The sequence below is a fragment of the Haliaeetus leucocephalus genome, unplaced genomic scaffold, assembly GCF_000737465.1.
Source record: "Haliaeetus leucocephalus isolate CR32 unplaced genomic scaffold, Haliaeetus_leucocephalus-4.0 Scaffold751, whole genome shotgun sequence".
Lineage (NCBI taxonomy): Eukaryota > Metazoa > Chordata > Aves > Accipitriformes > Accipitridae > Haliaeetus > Haliaeetus leucocephalus.
In genome coordinates this window covers 16,200,144-16,218,628 of record NW_010973187.1, presented here as the reverse complement: position 1 = coordinate 16,218,628, position 18,485 = coordinate 16,200,144, and the positions used below count along the sequence as shown (strand labels likewise).

The following is an 18,485-nucleotide window of genomic DNA, read 5'->3' as shown; positions in this document are numbered from 1 at the left end:
ATAACCCACCTTGCCTGAGACCAGAGAAACTTCTTCCCACATTTAGTTGCCCAGGCTGACTGAGTCTGGAGAAATTTGAGTAACTGATTCAAGTATGTTTTTCTTCATGGAGTATTTTAAGCTTAAGGTACAAGGTCCTTCTCTGTAGACTTCAGGTACATTAGTTCATCAGTTGCAGGTGGGTGTAGATGGAGCCAGCTGTGTTTACTGCTACAGCAGTACCTTAAATACAGCACCAAAGAAACAGGTCTTTCATGGGTTATTTGCTTTGGTGCTGTATTTAAGGTACTGCTGTAGCAGTAAACACAGCTGGCTCCATCTACACCCACCTGCAACTGATGAACTAATGTACCTGAAGTCTACAGAGAAGGACCTTGTACCTTAAGCTTAAAATACTCCATGAAGAAAAACATACTTGAATCAGTTACTCAAATTTCTCCAGACTCAGTCAGCCTGGGCAACTAAATGTGGGAAGAAGTTTCTCTGGTCTCAGGCAAGGTGGGTTATCTGAGGCCCCCGCTGCCCTCCCACTCTTCTCCACTGAAGGCAAAGCCAGGTCAGATATTACAGCAATGATCCCCAAATGAGCGGTCATCACCCCAAGCAAGAAACACAGGACCAAAATGTGGGGTCACGAGCTTGCGAGAATGCAGCATCCCCCGTTGTACTAAGAGTTTGGGAGCCTGAGAGAAGCTGCAGTTCAAATCATTCAGGTACCACCACTGTAGGCTAATATATACCTGGGCAAACTGCTTCAGCCTGAGGCTGGCCTGGCCATGTGATAGCAGCAGGCTCCTGACCAGTCCCAGGATGGCTCAGCCCTAACGTAACAAACCACAGCTCCTGTTTGTAGTCATTGCAGGTGATCCCAACTGCAGAGGGATCTCAAGACCCTACGACCTCTCCAAAACCTTCCCCACGAGCCGAGCCTCAAGCTACTCTTCACCTGCTTTCATCCTTACCCTCTGTCCCTTCCAGTGTCCTCTCTTCCTTCACTTAAGGTCAGTCCCTTCCCAATATCCCCACCACCACTATTCCCGAAAACAGACTAATGAAATACCTATGGCCATGCCACGGCTTCTTTTTCTTGCATTTTCCTCCCACCTGTCCCACCCCTTCCACAACACATCAGCTCTGAATGCTTGCATCTCTCTGCACACACCACCACAAAAAGGTTCCCCCTCTTGGCTGAGATTTTGGCTAATAATAATTAAGATGGGTTATAATTGTCACTGACTCAAAATGACACCAATCTCTCATGCAGCAGCTGAAAGCCAGACTCAAATTCACCCCTTCTGCTATTTGTACAGCACCCAGCACCACAGGCACTTCACCTTGAACAATCACTGGGAGCTCTTTGTGAGACTAAAAACTTCTAGATCTGATTTTTTTTTTTTTTTCCCCCCATCAAGAGGCCTTCCAGGAAAGTGCTGCTACTCTCTAACATTGCTTGGACCGTCACAAGCCTTGCTCAGCACACAGATCAGTCTCACCATGTAAAAGCTGCCAGTGGCCAGGACTGCAGAAAAGCAGGGTGAGTTTGTTTAAATGGCTTTTATGTTGCCTAACAAGGAAACATCATTTATCATCACACCGGTTCCTTTCATTGCAATTCGGTGCTGGAGGCTAATTTATACAGAATCAATGGCAAAACAGTTAGCTGGGAGTTTATTTTACTAAGCATTTGGTCATGTCAATCCATTTCATAACTGCCTCTCCTCGTTAAATATCCCCCCCAGGGAAACAGTTACAGCATATCCACTTCCAGCACCACGTCCGGCTGCGCTAGGTGGAAGATGTGCTTGCAATACAGCTTCTATCAAAGAGCCGCTCACAGCCACGAAACAAATGGACCGACCTGCCAGGGAGGTTGTGTAAGAGACAACAGCAAAATTACATCTCTCTGCAGAGAACTGTGTTATCGAGAGTGAAAGAATAACAGACACATGTTCATCCGATGAATGTGTTTCCTTAAAACAAAGGAAAAAAAAAAGTGCTTAGACCTGATTTAATCTTTGGAGCATATTACGCAGAAACTATTCTCAAGACACCAGCATTGAGAGCATAGATCCGTTACTTGACAAAACAAAAAGAGATATAAAGAAAAGGGAGAGGTGCTTGCAGAAGAGAAGAAATGCGACAATTGTTCCACTCTATTGGTGCGATGCAGCATTGTCCAGCTTCCCTCAGTGCTTTCAGAAATCTTCGCTTAAAGTCCCTCGAAGCAGAGGGTTTTGCATGGGATGGCACAATAAACGGGGCAAAGAAATCCTAACTCGGATTTGATTCCCAGGTCAAACTCTGTTGATGATACAGGTCCTCCAAATTTATTAACAAAAAGTGTTCAAATTCATCAATTCACCATCAAAGGTCTGTTCCAAGCCAGGCTGCCCTTGGGCCACCACAGATGGGGAAGGCAATGCAAAACCATGGCTGGTGTCTTGTGAGACCGTCTCCATTCTGCTTTTCACAAACACCTTGTCCCCCAGTCTTGTGACTTCTGAGTACAGCGAAAGGCTGTGTAACTTCTGGAGGAATCTGCTTGTCCACCGTTCACAACACCACTTTATTTTGCAAGCCCTTCTGCGGTCTTTTTAGGTACCACCACGTTTTCGGTTATCGATGGGATCTCAACTTCCATCAGCTGATGGGAGCAGGAAGAAGAGCACCAGGTTATTGGAAAAGGCAGAAGGCTACATCTGCCTTTCACCAAGTGATGAATATCTGTCGGATCAAGCCATGACAGACTGTCATTGCCAGAAAAGACTATTTCAAAAGCTCTGAATGTTGATGGCCTCCAGCGTAATGATGTGCTGCTCCCTCTCACATCACTGTTGCTTATCAAGAAAGCACATGAACTGTCCCAAAGACCAGAGCATCCATGCAGGTTAATCACTTCTCACAGTCTGAGCTCAACAGTTTCAATTGTAGCTTTTAAACGCATTTGGTTTGGTTAAATGTATCTCCCCGGGAACCAGAGAAAACACCCAAAATATGAAAAGGGCCAGATGATACCATGCAATTTTTTTTACCTAGTTTATTTTCTTTTAATAGCACTTGAATTACTTGCAATGATCAGCCGAGAACCTTCTTGTGCTAGGTGCTGTACAAAATCAGAGAGGAGATGAAGAGCAGGAAATCTAAATGAATCAGATAAAGATAAGAGTAAGACTTTTTCTCTTTTTTAGGGATGGAGACCTGAAACATGTCTCCAGCTTCCTTCCTCAGACAGACTCATGGTGGTCTGGGGGAATCTCCCAAAGCCTTGCTGCAGTTTTTCCGTGCAAGCTATTTCGTTTCACATGGATCAAGAGGAGCGACACAAAGGCAAAAAGAGAACTTACGTTTCTAAAGCACAGGTGAGGCGCTGCCTCCGCTCCACACTGCTTCTGGTAGTCTGCCCAGTCAAAGTCCTGGCCAGAGTAACCTGCAGGATGACAAAACAGCAAGTGCCATCAGCCACCACGTCACACCAGAGACAGAGAGCACGAAATGGGCCCCAAGCAGACGACCAGTTGTGTTTCAGCATCCCATCCCACCTCGGTGAACTGCACACTATCAGCAGGCAAGTTCTCCGGATGCCTGTTTATACACCACGAGAGCCAAAGCCAATGCTTCTCCAGCCCCCACTCACACACCTTCTGCGTTTCACTTCGAACACTCCAGGTCTTCATTAAAAAGTAATAAAACATATATTTTCCTTATTTTCCCTTTCCTGTGAGCATCTCCCAGGCTTTAAAAAACCTAGAACTACCAAGGAGTGCTACTGTCCCCAATTTCCAGGTGGGGCTAGCCATCGACTCCTTTCTCCTTCCTTTAGCTATCTAAAAGATGGGGTTATGGAACTGGACATCAAGGGTCCCTCAGCAGCAGACAGGGAGAGGACCAGCACAACCAGAAGCTGATCCATCCTCTCTTTCAAAGCATGAGATAAATTCTCCTCTCTCTTCCTTGATATATCAATATATCATTGATATATTCATTGATACCCTCGAGTGACTTCCCAGCAGCTCAGTGTACGTGAGCTGAATCCCACCACAGTGAGAATGTTATCCAAGGTTTTATAGAATTCCAGAGCAGAGGAGGAAAATGAATGCAGATTTCCCAGCTCCCAGACTAAAGTCTCAGCAACTGGGTGATCCGTTCAGCCTCTGGTTCTAGGAAAAAAATTGATTTATATAAGCATCTCTCAAACAGTCCCATCACAGAGAGACAAAACAGACCTCTGCTCATCCATTCTTCTTACACGGCTATTTAGGCAATAAACTCTTGGGACAGAGAGGAGGTTTTTTATTTGCTTTTGGGTTTTTTTTTTTTTTGTCTGCCTCAGTCTATATTTTCACAATGCTTGAAACCAAAGACTGCTAATCCTTTCGAGGGCCCGGTGACGATATTGTTGATACTCTAATAACACTATTGCAGAACTGCTCACACTGGAAAGTTTCAGGAGTCACTTAAAGGCCAAATTCTCCCCTCAATCTCCCTTCCTGGCATCTCAGGCTGGCCTCATTTCACAGAGCATCCCTTAATGCCTTTTTCATTGATAGTCAAAAAGGGACACTCAAGATCAGATAGGAATGAATCATTTATGAAAATGAAAATTGTGACATTTTTTTGTAGGCAAGAAAGGACTAGACTACTGAGTGCAGTCACCTATCAGTCACCCAGATCCAAAAAAGGAGGTAAAAATTTTGAAAATAAAGTCCCAAGGATCCAGCTAAGATGCAAGTGTCTGGGATAAGATGAACTTCTAATCCTAATAATTGCATACACGACAAACAAATTAATGAGATAAAGCCTTGAGCTAAGATGCCTGTCTCTGTGGGGCATGAAAGTGCATAATAATTGGAAAGCTAGAAATAAACATGCACAAAGAAGTAAAAAAGGGCAATTACTTTTACAGAATGTTCATTTTTCATACAAAAAAAAAATCCTTGCACTGTTTTTTAACAACCAATTTCTGCAACAGCATTCTCTTCCCGTATCTCCTCTATCTCCTTTTTTCTCTCCAGTTATTTGTTTGCCAGGTACTTCTCAGCTTCATAAAATGAAATGGAAAACAGGAGAAGTGCACATCGCATCGGAACAGGATTCCTCTGATCGCATACGGATGTTTGCAGTGGAGATGCCTACAACTGCGCCTGTCACCCCGGGTTCCCTAAAGGGTCCGTGGAAAACCAGGCAGATCTAGAGGTGATCTGTCTGTCCTCCTGCAGAAGGCACAGAATTGCCCCGCGAAAAGTCCCTCTCCACCAACTCCAGAAGGAGCCAGGGTGATGGGCTGAGGTGGGGACCGCCACAGCGCAGTTGTCTACGTTAAACCACCCGGGGTCCACCCCAGCTGCCAGAGGACGTTGCCTTCAGAGACCCAAAAACCTGCCCGCACCCCGCACGTTCTCATCTCCGATTTAAGCCCCTCACGGACAGGTTTGGAATCTTAACTGCAAGCTATGCAAAATCTTGGCAGAGTGGATGGAAAAGGCACATGGACAAGGTTTCAGTGAGGTATAAAAACTTGAGTGTGTTGTCACCGCACAACCACCCGTTGGCTTGGCCCCGCACCACTGAAATCTTTTGCCGTAGACTTTAGCAGGAACGAAACCTGGGACGGCAGTTAGAGAGTTTGCCATAACTCACTTCAGCAGCCCGACGAGGATGACTCCAAGAGGAGCATACTCAGGAACTGGCTTCCAATAAGCCTGTGTATGGCTGGGAGCGTGGAGCATCACGATATAAGCTACCTCCCTCAGCAGATGGGGAGCTACCACGTACCCAACACCTCCATTAGCATTCATATACCATTATCCTTTAAGGCTCAGCCCAAGTAATAACATTCAAAGCTTTGCTTGCGTGATTCAACTGCTGCTCCTCAAACATGTAAAACCTCATTGTGTTTGCCATCTCAACTCTCAGCATGGAAGAGCTCAGCTGTCTAATCAGAAGCAAATATAACAATACAAATGTACTGGAGGTTTTGGAAGTGGCATTTCCTTAGTAAGCCTTACAACCAGGAGCGCTACTGAAGTGTTTTTCCCCCTCTTAATAGCTCATAAAAAGGAACAATGGTTGTTACTCTAAAGGGAAGTGGTCTATAAATCCAGCTCTAATAAATATAAACAGCGCTTGTTCAATGTTTATACAGCAGCAGTAAATGGGTATTCATTTTTGGCACCGTACAGGAAAATACTGTGCTCTATTTCTAGTAGCAAATGTTTGCACCTCCTGTTCATGACTCATCTACTGTGTGTTTGGCTTCAACAAAGACCTGACAGGCAAAAAGGCCAGAAAATGGGTATCAGGCAAATAAAGGACTCTGAACCCAAATGCCCCAACCTGGCACACTGTTTTGATGAAATAATATCAGGTAATTTTAAAATCTGAAAACCTCCTTGTCAACCAAAAATTAACCAAAAAACCCAAGCCCAGAATACAGCAAAGAAATCGTTTTCACAAAACCAAAAAGGACTTCTTCCATTTTCAGCTTTCGCTCCACGGGAACGTCTTGCCTTTCAACAAGGAGAGCCATTTGGACAACAATACAAATGGTCAACATATCCTCTGTTAAGGATGATGTTGGCTGGGAATGCATGAGCGCTGGGAAGCGGAAGGCTGGTCAAATCTGGTGTGAGAAAGGGCAATTCTAGACACCCCAAGGAAGGCAGAACTGTCCAGTGATTTGGGTGGAAATGGTGGGATTTCTTCCCCCTGCAGACCTGCTCATTAGCAGCCAGCTCACACCACAGCCTTCCTCGCTTTCGCAGCATTGCAGCCCACTCGTATCACTTCTGGTTATTTCTTTATCCAAAGCTGGTATTATTCTGCTCAGAGAAGACTGGCTCCCTCAGTGGGAGTTTGGATGCTTTTCACTTTCCCTGTGCTTTCTTTTTTGGTGGTTTGTGGGGTTTTGTTGTGGGTTTTTGGTTTTTTCTTTTAAAGAAATCATTCTAATATCTGATTATATTTTAGTGACTCAAACAGCGTATCTGCCAATGGAAGAGTTTTTTGACACCAAAGGTCCTAAAACACAGTTTGGGCATGCAGCCCTCATAAACAATGTAACAAACATGGCAATATATAGCATGCATCTATCTGCCACTTCTTTTATACCTTTTTAATAGCTTCCCCCCACAATTTCTGATCTGACAGCAGAAAGCAAACTATTTTCATCAGCAGAATGAGGGAAGACTTTCTACACTTTCCCAGGAGCCCAGGTGAACCCCAGTCATCAGGCATCACACCAGATAATTACTTGCCCCTTAGACTTTACTGGCCAAGTTGAGAAATACCCATATGATGGATGCTACAGCCACTTCTAAAAATGCTGGCATTTAAAAGAGAGTCTGCATGCACTTGACCTGTAAAACACCTCCTCAGACAGGCTTTGTATGGATTGGAAATTATTAGGCCATGACCCTGTAAAGGGACATGTTTGGCCTATGGTCTACTTTAGTTAATTAGCTGGCCTGGGGGAAGCTGCATGAGAATTTGGGATGAAAAAAACCAAAACATTCCATTTACTTTCATTTTTAGCAACTTTTCTGGCCAATATCAGTGAGCGCTTACACAGACATTATCATTACACCTGGATTTAAGCAGGAGGGAGCTAAAACATCCAGACAGCACGTTTATTTCAGTAAAAGCAAGAGACTAATTATGGATGCACCGTACGCAGCTGCACGCACAGGACTCCAGGACTTTGGTGGGAATTTCAAATCACATGTGCTGAAGAGACATTCTGGATATACATAACAGGACTCTGAATCTGGTAGGGAATAACTCTTCGCTTCCCTGGGCTTGGCAGCAGCATACTTTTTCCAAAATTAAGACAAATCTGCATGTGCAAAACTTAGTGGGATTTTTTTTTTTTTTTCGGAGGCATTTCTTTTTCTCCCAAGAACACCAAATTTTGGCAAAGGGTCAACATTCCAGCCAGCTTCAAAAATCTAAAATTCCAGAGAACCAACACATTTTGCAAGCAAAGAAATATTGCTAGGGCACTGCAGGTGGTTGTCTGAAATTGCAAGTAATTAACTGCGCTGCTACAAAGTTGGGTAATAGCAGGGCTGGAGGCTGTTTCCCCTGGCTCTGACCTGTACGCTGCTCGCAATTTGCCCTCACCTGGGTTTTTTTGAGACAGCTAAGGAAATGCCTACACACTCCTGGGCAGGCAGCTGTGAGTTTAGTTTAGGCATTGAGATTTAGGAGCTTTGCTTGGCCTCAGCGTTGTACCAAGGTGGATACTACAGGGAGATGCCTGGTTTGCCTCTAGCATGATACGACTTTTAATGCTCCTTTTGCTCTCTACATGCACAAAGCATCGCGAAGATGCATTTCACAGGAATTCACTAGGCTTCGGTGCAGCCTGCTTCAGACTACAAAGCACACGGACATCAATCCGCCAGCAAGACACGTTTGCAGAGATGTCCATGAGCTGGTATGAGCCAGAACAGCCCCAGCGACTCAAGAGAGCCACTCTGGCTTGAGATACTTAGGGTGATGATCTGCTGTGAACAGCATCGTGGTTTTAAAGGCGATCAACAACAAGCAAACTTCCTTCAGAGGAAACTTGCAAATCACCGAGAAGGAATACGAACCCTTGGGAGGTGTGAGATTGACTCCGTTTTTAAGGCACCACTGTATTGGCAAGATCCCTAAGGAATCCGCATGGCAAAGCATTGAGATTTTGCTGGGTTCAGGTCTCAAGTCATCAATGGTCACTTGTAAATAATGATTGTTAAAAACCTAAGGGGTTAAAAAAGAAGAAAACAAAATCAGAAGTTAAATTTGCTATAACATTAGGTAACGTGGAAAGCTGAAACAGCCAGGCCCTAGAATCAAACTACTCCTGAAAATAACCCGCTCTCACCTAACACTTTTCATCAAAGTGTTTCTACCAAAGAGATTAAGGCCCAAGTTTGAGAGACAGGTAAACTGAGGCAAGGGAAAGTGCTGGGGTTCAAGGTTACCCAGTGTGCCTATAGCTGAGCAGGGACTGGAAGCGATCCTGGAGACCCCAGAGCCTTCCTCTCTCTTGCCTTTGAGAGTGCGGATTAAATATCCAGCTGCCACCTCCACCCAGCTGTTTTATTTCAAAAGGTTTCCCAGATGTGCAGGGAAAATACCTATGCATGGATGGGAGACCGAGGTAAAAGAGGGATCCTTTTGTTTTTTACATGGAAGTGGTAGATGGACATACTCATCCCCATTGGATCTAAGTGCATACAGTCAGCTGGTGATGTTCGTAGGAAACAAACAATTCATTACTTAGGAACATCCATGGACTTTAAACATATTTCTTAATGTGTTCTCCAGCCAATTAAGTACCGCTCTTGAGTTTTCCTAAATTTGGTGGAAATCAGTAAGAGGCTCCGGCTCTTTTCATCCGTTCTTTCTGGGAGCTCACCTTGGTCACTGATGCAGGACAGATATGAAACGGCTCCCTCATATTCACCGCCTCCAGCTTCATCCCCACAGTGAAGAAGTGGTTTCGCAAATCAGCATGGTCCTGTGGGAAGAGATGGGAAAGAGGAACACATGGCATGCCAGCGCCGTCCACCAAGGAAGGGCCGATACATTTGGAAATCTATTTGAAATGTGTCCATACGGATTTTGTCACTTAGCCAATTACCAGATAGACCCCCAGCTCCAACTGGGCACTCCTGGTCTTACCTTATTTTCAGGCTAACCCAACCACAGAAAGAGAAGGGACAGCCTCACTCCTAGAGGACAGGTCTGCAGCACCAAGCCCATCCTACCTAAAGGACAATGTGTGTCCATCTCAGCAGCAGCATCTAACTTGACCTTGGTCAACAAGATCGTGCTCACCAAAACGAGGAGCTGTCTGAGAAACAAATACTTGAAAATCTCCCCTGGGTAGAGCCTCTTCACCTCTGACACCCGCTACCATCTAATAGCAACTGAAGGTGTCAAGATTCAACCTGACATCCCCCAGGGTAATGCACAGCATGTATGCAAACAGCTCAGGATGGCCCTAACTGACCCTGATGGATGTCCAGATTCTGCAGGGCACCAATATAAGGACCTGGGCTGGTTTCCATGTGCTGCAAGATAGAAAGGTCTTTGCTCCAGCCGGGAGACTAAAGGTGGACAAAAGCCCAGACAATGAACTCGGACCAAAAACGTGGGCAACGAGAACATGGTGGGAAAACGTGCAACGGTGTTCAAGTATATGCCCACTGCAACACTTCCACCTGGGATCAAACCTGGCTGCATCCAAAGGGCTGCACCCAGAGGGTTGCACCCAGCAGCTTTGGGGATGGCAGCAGGATGCAGTCCTGAAACTCAGAAGCAACCCAGGTTCAACTCCCTGGTTTGCCACCAGTTTAGTGTTTAACATCTATCAAATGAATCCATCCCTCATGACCCCTGTCTAATAGGTGTACGAGCTGGCATCCTAATTCCAGAGTAAAGATCATATTTTGTGTTCATTCAATAAAAATGTCGTGCAGTATTTCTAAACAGTCTGTGCATTAGCCAATACAAGCATAAAAAGAGATGGTTTTATATTTAATGCACACATACAGACGGCTCCAAAATACATGCAGAGAGCTTGCTATCTAGTAAGTGGTTAGCAATGTCATTCCCATCTACATTCCTTGCTACATGTTGTATTCTTGTTCTGAAAAGATTTTCTATTGATCCAAAGTTGTATGTCATTGTGCTTTCTCTTCCCAAGAACTGTCTTCACTTGTAGACTTAACAACTTCTATTTTGGGATCTTACATTCCTGGTGCCATTAGAGACACAGATTTTTACAAGCTCCAACCACGGCTAAATGAGTTGTCTTCATCTTACCAACCTGCAATGTTATGGAGCCTGTTCTGTGAGAACCAAAAAGCAGTCAAAAAAAATCTTACTGGATTTAGACTCACAGCAGAAGCATATACAGATAGGGAAACTGAGGAAGATTTAGCAATAATGGCCTAGAGCGCAATGAACTAATGGCTGAGGAAGGAGCAGACGTTCAGGAGTGTGAGCATCCTGCAGTATAGCATAACCATCAGCCATACGTGTGCTTTCTGGCAGTCGCTTCCATATCACTAAAGCCCCAGAGAGACAGGAGACCCATTTCTAGCAGCTTTACACAGAGAACGTTTCACTGAATAAAAGTCTGAACAAGGGAAGAGAATCTGGCTCCTTGTACATAGAGGTTGCCTAATACAAGGGATGCATCGGACAAACAGGTTATCAAAATTTCCCCCTTTACTACTGAAAAGGTTTCAGCTGGGAAAAGATGATAGCTGCAAAAATCAGACCTTGCCAGCACTGAACTTCAAATCTCCAAAGGCAAAAAACATCTGGACTGGAGGGCTGCCTCCTCCTGCATGAGGATCCACACCCAGCGGCTCTTAATCCTTCGGGTGAGGTTGTAAAGAAAAGGCGACTTTGCAAAATGTGCGCCTGGAAGTAAGCTTACGCTGCAGCATCTTCCCATCAAAAGTTCCAGGATTCAATTCACTCTCGTATCCAGCTTCAATACATAATAAGCCAAGATCCACCAAAGTACTTAATCATGTTTATCTTTAAACATGCAAGTAGTTTCATCAACTTTAAGTGATTTGTTGATTGAGACCAAAATACATCGAGACCAAACCATATTGCTTCTCACTTTTATTTGTATCCATTTCTTTGGTTCTTCTCCTTCTATTTGTTTTGGCCTTTTTCAAAGGGAAAAATAATCAGGTAGGGGAAAAAAAAAAAGCTAATAACATTTAGAGCTATTTTGCTTCAAAAGTATATCCTCTTTTCACCACGCGCTACGTCCCTTAGGATCAAACCTCCCTTCTCATTCAGCATAGCATGTAAATATCTTCTCCATTAAATTAATAGCAAGAGTGAATTTGCAAGGGGAGTTCATGGGATCTCGGGTACTTCTCCCTTTTGAGGGTCAAAATCCTCTTTGAAGCAGGAACATACATTTGTTTGGAGAAGGGCTGCAGAAGTAAAAAGCTTGTCTGTGTTAAATGTCATTTTTGAGATGGAAAAGCTTTCATGGAGAAAAAGCCTTTATATTGTACCTCTCTTGCAAATGGTCAGGGTCTGGATATTTGATGTCTCTCATATATTTGCTAAAGAGAAGCATCAAAATTTACTGAAGCAGCCCTAGATTTTTGCAGCCACAAAAGGAAAAAAAGATCCTGATGCCGTTCTCCAGTTCCAGTGCTGGAGTTGCCTCAGCCAGCAGGGAATTACTTAGGATTTGGCATATGCTCCTCTTCAAAACTCCAATTAATTTACATAATTTCTAAGAATAGGTTCCACAGAAGTGAAGGCAAAGCTTTTAATTAGTATTAGACTCAAAGTGATACACTGGATAATGAACTGCTCTCTACTCCTTTTATTCACACTGACAGGAAAGACGCCTGTTTAATAAAAGCAGCTACAAGAGGACTGGAGGGGTGAGACTTTCCCCTGGTCCCCGCCAGGCTCTGCAGCCGAGCAAAAGAAATGCCTGAAATGATTATGGGTGGCAGAATCTGACCCATTACCGCTATTTCACGGCGTTCAAAGCCACCTATGAGGATGTCACCAGCCATTATTTTCTAGCAACTTCTCCAAGTGAGTTTCCATTTTCTTTGAAATGGAGACGAACAGGCAGAATATTTTTTGACCAGTTGGAGCGTTTTATAGCCTCGTGCATGGTGAACCTTTACTCCTGCTGGCAGTCAGTGCTTCCCACTGACCACACGGATTTACACCAGCAGATTGCCTGTCCCAGGGTTCACAACCCCTGAGTGGGCAATGGAAATACCCTCTGACAGCTGGAGACTAGTCAAGTAAGCTGGATCGACAATCAACAAGGGTGCAGAAGAGTCCCTTACAGCAAAGTGAAAAATCATGCCACAGAAAGTACAATGAATTAACGTGGCACGAGCACCACAGTCGCTTATTCAAAGGGTCACAAACTCTAACATGATGGATTACAGGCTGCGACGGTGCTCACGGGTAACGAATGGAAAATTGCATAACCCTCCACCGAACGTCTGTCACTTACAGCCAAATCCATTGGCAAAAGCCAGGGCTGTCACAGCTCTCACTACAAACCCCAAAAAGCAATCAAACTCAGCCCTACACTCCTGCTTTTAGAGCAGTATGCATTTGCAAATTTGCCAGCATGCACAGGCTGTGACCCGCAGCCCTGCTTTGGTATGCATCTGCATCATCTTTACCTTCCTACCGCACGTTACTTCTGCAACCCTCCTGCAAAAATACTGATGGGCTTTGCAACAGCTCACTGCAACCAGCATCACCTGCAGGGCTGAAAGCTGGAGCGTCTGAAGGTCAAATAACAAGTCAGCAACAGTGCTAGGAGGAGAACCGGGCTCCTAATTCCCAACCCTCTTCTTTAGGTACTGAGATAGCTGCATAATTTTCTCCTTCATAGCTAACAAGCAGTGCAGGTTTCAAAAATGTCAGGTGACTTGGGAGCCTAAATGTCATTCCAAAAGAGATCCACAAACATACTTAGAAAAGTATTCAGATTCTTAAGGATGCAGACAGGCTTTAGGGAAGTACCTGTGTGGATGACATGCTCAAGTCCTAATAATAAAGTTACTAAGCATTGGCTTTAGGTCTTGAACTCAAAAAGATATACTTCAAAATCATCATAGTCATTTGCCCTTTCTGGTACCTAAACACCTTGCTAAATCTGGCTTCTGAGTATTTCTACTCAGCAAAGGTCATGTAAGTGTAAACAAACTCAAATTTTCCCATGTCACAAGAGTGGAGCTCAGGTAATTTTACAGTGCACTGGGTAATGCAGATAGAGCAGGGGGACTTGGATAAGCTGCTTTTGCCCGTGACGTTCAGGGAAGCCGTACTATGCGCCGGTTGCTCTAACTGTGTCCACAAACCCAAGGAAGGGCTTCACCTTCGGATTGTGAAATGTTCATTTTCAGCCCATTCTGCTCAAGACAGAACACCGGAGTCATCTCATTTTAAACCCAGCAGCTTACACAGTGTATAGGATAAGAGGAAGAGGCTGTAATTTGAACTCTAATTTTCAAATACTCTAGAAGTCAGGGCTCTTTTGGTCCAGGACAGTCAGATTCACACCACTGTAAGACCGCAGCTTTGTGCAAAATTCAGAATTAAGTATGAATGCTGAAAAGTTGCAAAGTTGAGAGGCTGATTAGAAACACTGAGCACTTAATAAATGATTGACCTGAGCCTCTTTTAATCCTCACCAACTGTAACAGTGTGAAATGCTACTGCCTTCAGTCACATCTCTCCTGGTTTACCCTACTAAAAGGCACAGAAGAAGTGGGCCCCATCTGGTATGATTGGAACCATATTATTTGATTCAGTTTTTGTTTTCAAAGAAATTGCTTCCCCCAGTGTTTTCTCTAATTCTCCAAGAAACTGGCTGCTTCTAATAGCCTAATTTTAATCACAAAGCTCATGTGTGGTAACCAGTCACAAACACAGTAATAGCAGTGGTTAAACTGCCTCTGCAGGAATCTGGCATTTGTTTTTTAATTGAGAAAAAAAAAAATAAAGAAAGAAACCCTCCCAAATGCAATCCTTTGCATTATTTGCAGATGAATCAGTCTTGTTTGCGATTCATCAACTTCCTTTGCTAAACACAGAGCAATTTTCCCTAAAGACACACTCTCTGCAGGGAGACAGAAATCCCCCGGTAAGACACAACACGAGCAAATTGTCCCTCGGTTTGACAAGTGCAGTCACTGGAAGACCAAAATGGAGAGCTGTGGGGTGGGATGAAGAGGAAAGGGTGCTGGGAAGGAGGCTTTAGAGATACCATGACCCTGAAGTAATGAGCACGAGAGCCAGCTATGAGCTGCACCTACTGAAGAGCCCCTTAAAAACTGCAGATGCTTCTGCCTAGGATCAAATTTAGCCCTACAGATTTTTAAGCCCCTCTTGTTGAATAAAAAATAGTTACCATAGAAACAGCAACATTGCAGAGTAGCCGGTCTAAATCCAAATACACCTTCTCCGTATGGCTCGGCCCGCCGCAGATGGCATTAGGGCAAAGATCCCCTCCTACGCAGCGCCTGCTTCGATGTGCCTGGGCGGTGGAAGCACGGGCAGCAGAGGTAAAAGGCGGAGAGATGCATCCACTTGGGGCAGCGGGGGATTGTGTTTGGGTCGGGTTTTTTAATGTCTTACGGCATTCCGGACTGCCACGCTGCTCCACAAGTGTTCGCTAATGAATCCTGGTTTTGTCACACGCATGGGGTCCCATTTCACAGGTGGGAAAGTCAAGTGGAAAGGAAAACACAGGTGGGAACACCTACTTAAGTGCTCCAAGTGAAACCATCGGTGTCTCTTTTCACACCCCTAAATAAGTACCTCAGCTGTGAATAGCGACCGAGTCCTCACAGGCACTTGCTTGGACTGAGTCTGCCCTCAGATCGTTATTGAGAAATCAATGGGAATTTGTTAGAGGAGAGAGGATCAGAACAAATTCAGTGCACGCCATGGGCTGCAACCACCCTGCAAAACAGCTACGGACCAGAGCTGGCTTTTGCTTTCTTTGAGAAAAATCATCCGTCTTTAGATGGATGACTTTTAGGTGTCACCCACCCGGGTCCTACCTGGGAGCAGACTCCGGTTGTAGGTGCACATTAACCCCCGTCAGTGGAAAACACTGCCATGCCCAAGGATGCGGGAGGCAAGAGCTCCGGTTGTCATGCCCAAACTCCCTGACGCCGAGCCTGGATGCAGTAAGCACACTGGATCAGGTCCTTTTCCTAACTTCTCACCATCCTGAGAGACACCGGGATGTAATGGAGAAGAAAACCACACGTGCTAAACGTACAGCCAGAGGGACAAGGAAGGCTGAGGGACCCGGTTCCCGCTCAGCCCGTCTGCTTTGCTTGAACCATCTCCAGCATTTCTCTTCCAACCCTGACTTTCGTACAGTGCTGCCAAACAGACCCTCGGGGCGTTTCAGACGGGGCTTGGCTCCGTTCACCTCCTTGGATTGCTCTCCTCGCCTGCCTCCTTGCAAAACCCATGGTCGGGAGGGAGCTGCAGAGAGGTCAGAACTTTTCCCTGGTCCGCAGAGGTACCGCCAGGCTCCATCTCGCCCGAGTGGCACCTTCGATATCGGAGACATCCTCGCTCCCAAGAGCCGTGAAGGCAGCTACGTTTATAAGGCCCTTTGCGGCACACCCCCTAACGATGGTTGTTAGGTCTTACAAAGATAAATGGCTTTAATGAGCTGAGACAGGAGTGGGTCAAAAGGCAGCCCAACGACAGAGGGGTCGGGACGCCGTGCACGTCTCCCAGCCAGGCAAATAGCAGTCAGGGAGGAGGGCTGGCGAGTGCTACGGATGGGGAAGAACAGATGGGAGTATAAATAATCTGGCAGCCTGCAAACAACATGGCGACTCGCGGGTTATTAAAGCACAGCGTGCGCGGCGAGGGCCAGCCAAGCCATCAGCGCACGAAGGAGCTGGGGATTGCGTATGTTGGGACTTGGCTTCCAAGTGAAACCAAAAGCGTGTTCGTTGTAAGCTACTGCTTCAGCACGTGCCCATCTATTAGGGGAGCTGAAGACAGAAAAACCCTGTTGGACTTCCCAGTCTATTCGTATAGCCAGGTCAGGATTGCCTCTGAGCAGAAAGGAACCCTTCAGTGTCTCTATTTTACACTTAAACTCCTCCAGCATACCAAATAATGGAAGAAGACACCCTAAAACACCCAAAGGGTTTATTAACTTTTGAGAGATGTTGTCCTCCTTTTTGAAAAAAATCAGTGTCTTGGAGAAATAGTCCATCTTACTCTTGTAATTAAAACGCACAATTCATCTGATGGAAAAATTAAATTTTAGAGGGGGAGAAAGAGTCCTGTTTAATATTTATCTTCATACTTTTCAGTGTAGAACTAGAACCACCACTCCATCCTGAATTTCAGGGAGCAGCTCTTGCCTGGATGATGGCAGCTCTTGGGGGCTGCTCTTGCCATCACTCTCCTTAGCAGAGATTTGTCCCAACTGATTCCTTCCATGTCATTAGTCTTACTGTTAATTAATACTATTACTGATTACAGGAAATACCAAAAAGCTCCAGTTAGAAACAGGGGCACACTGGGCTGGGCATAGTGTAGAGCTTTTTTTGCCAGAGAGAGAACAGTTTCAAGTTGGAAAAAACCACCAACTTTAGGAAAGGAGGACCAGAGGGTGGAGACAAGAGGAATGGGACCAAAGGCTATACATCAGGAACTGCCGCCTGTCTTAGATAACACCTCTCCCTCTTAAGTGTCTGTGCTTTTCAAGTAGTTTAACAGAGTTTGGGTTAGGGATGTGACTGGTGACAGCTCCATCCAGGCCAGTCATCAGGACCCACTTTACAGCAATCGGAGGAAATTGGGAATAGGATGCCCATATGCAACATCTATGGAAAGATGACGAGTACCCCAAATCCTGGGTAGGATTTAGTTGCCCAGAGGCATCTGTGAGCTGAAAGACACCTGAGGATCCACAACATCTGCGCGGGACCCACAGACAGGGCACAGAAGACCAGGGGAAGCATAATGGGATGTCAGAGAAGATCCCCAGGATGCTATCTGCCTCTCTCTAGGAAACTAAATCTCATGATCTGTGTCCAGCACTCATCTTACCCAAGCTAAGGGTAAGCAGGGCTTTAACTCTACAAAATGCATTGATTCATAAGCATTAGGGCTAGAAGGTGCTGTGTTTGGAGTCTGGTTTCCTGATGCAAGGCTCTCTCTTAGAGAGCACCACCAATGCTGCTGGTGAAGGGAACAGCTGAAATTGTCACACTTAACTTGAAATCAGGCCGTGGTAACAGTATGACCACCCTTATTCATACCCAAAGCTCTGGCCATCTTCTCAAGTGTCCTCTGAAGCCCAAGCCATCATTTATGACCGGTACCCAGCCAAGCATGAGGAATCACTATAGCACCCTGAAATCAGAGCAGAAACAGCAAAGGACACAGCTCCTTGGGTTGTGGTCTTACGGAAGGATTTGTGCTCCTAAACCATTCAAACACCCTTGAAAATCCTGTCTGCATGTAGTTTTCTTTAAGGATCAACATGTTTTCTGAAAAGAACAGAACGACAAAATAGCGGGTGTGTTGCAAAAAGCTTTTGTGAAGAAAAAACTTATTCCAGGATGTGCAGTTTGCAAAACACTATGTTTAGTAGCTATATAATAGCAGCATTTTCTGGCAGTTGAACATCACTTTCCTTCTCAAAGGATCCTAAAGCGTTTTACAAACACTTTCAACATATGGCCAACTGTAAAATAGTACCAGAAAAAAAGAAGATCCTGTTTGCAGCCTTCTCCCTGATTTTTCCCACCAGCTCATGTGGTCTGATGGATGGTGCCCTCTCCTTGGATGCCAAGAGGGGATCAGGGCTGCGCTTTTGCAAAGGATTTTTCGAACTGCTGCCAAAGACTCCCACAGGCAAGTTCAGCTCTGCCACACTTCTGAGAGTTGATAATTCAGGCTCAAATCCACGGCTTATGAGG

At 45.2% G+C, this 18,485-nt stretch overlaps 1 protein-coding gene across 1 annotated transcript in view; it reads right to left on the bottom strand.

Moving 5' to 3' along the window:
- Nucleotides 1–18,485, bottom strand: part of SFMBT2 (Scm-like with four mbt domains 2) — a 100,921-nt gene that overhangs the window by 32,130 nt on the left and 50,306 nt on the right. Inside the window, exons 7-9 of the mRNA XM_010581012.1 lie at nucleotides 9,404–9,505; nucleotides 8,595–8,742; nucleotides 3,345–3,427 (exon numbers count right to left, since the gene is read on the bottom strand). Of these exons, the coding sequence (XP_010579314.1) occupies nucleotides 3,345–3,427; nucleotides 8,595–8,742; nucleotides 9,404–9,505 (333 nt within the window). The remainder of the gene's footprint in view (nucleotides 1–3,344; nucleotides 3,428–8,594; nucleotides 8,743–9,403; nucleotides 9,506–18,485) is intronic.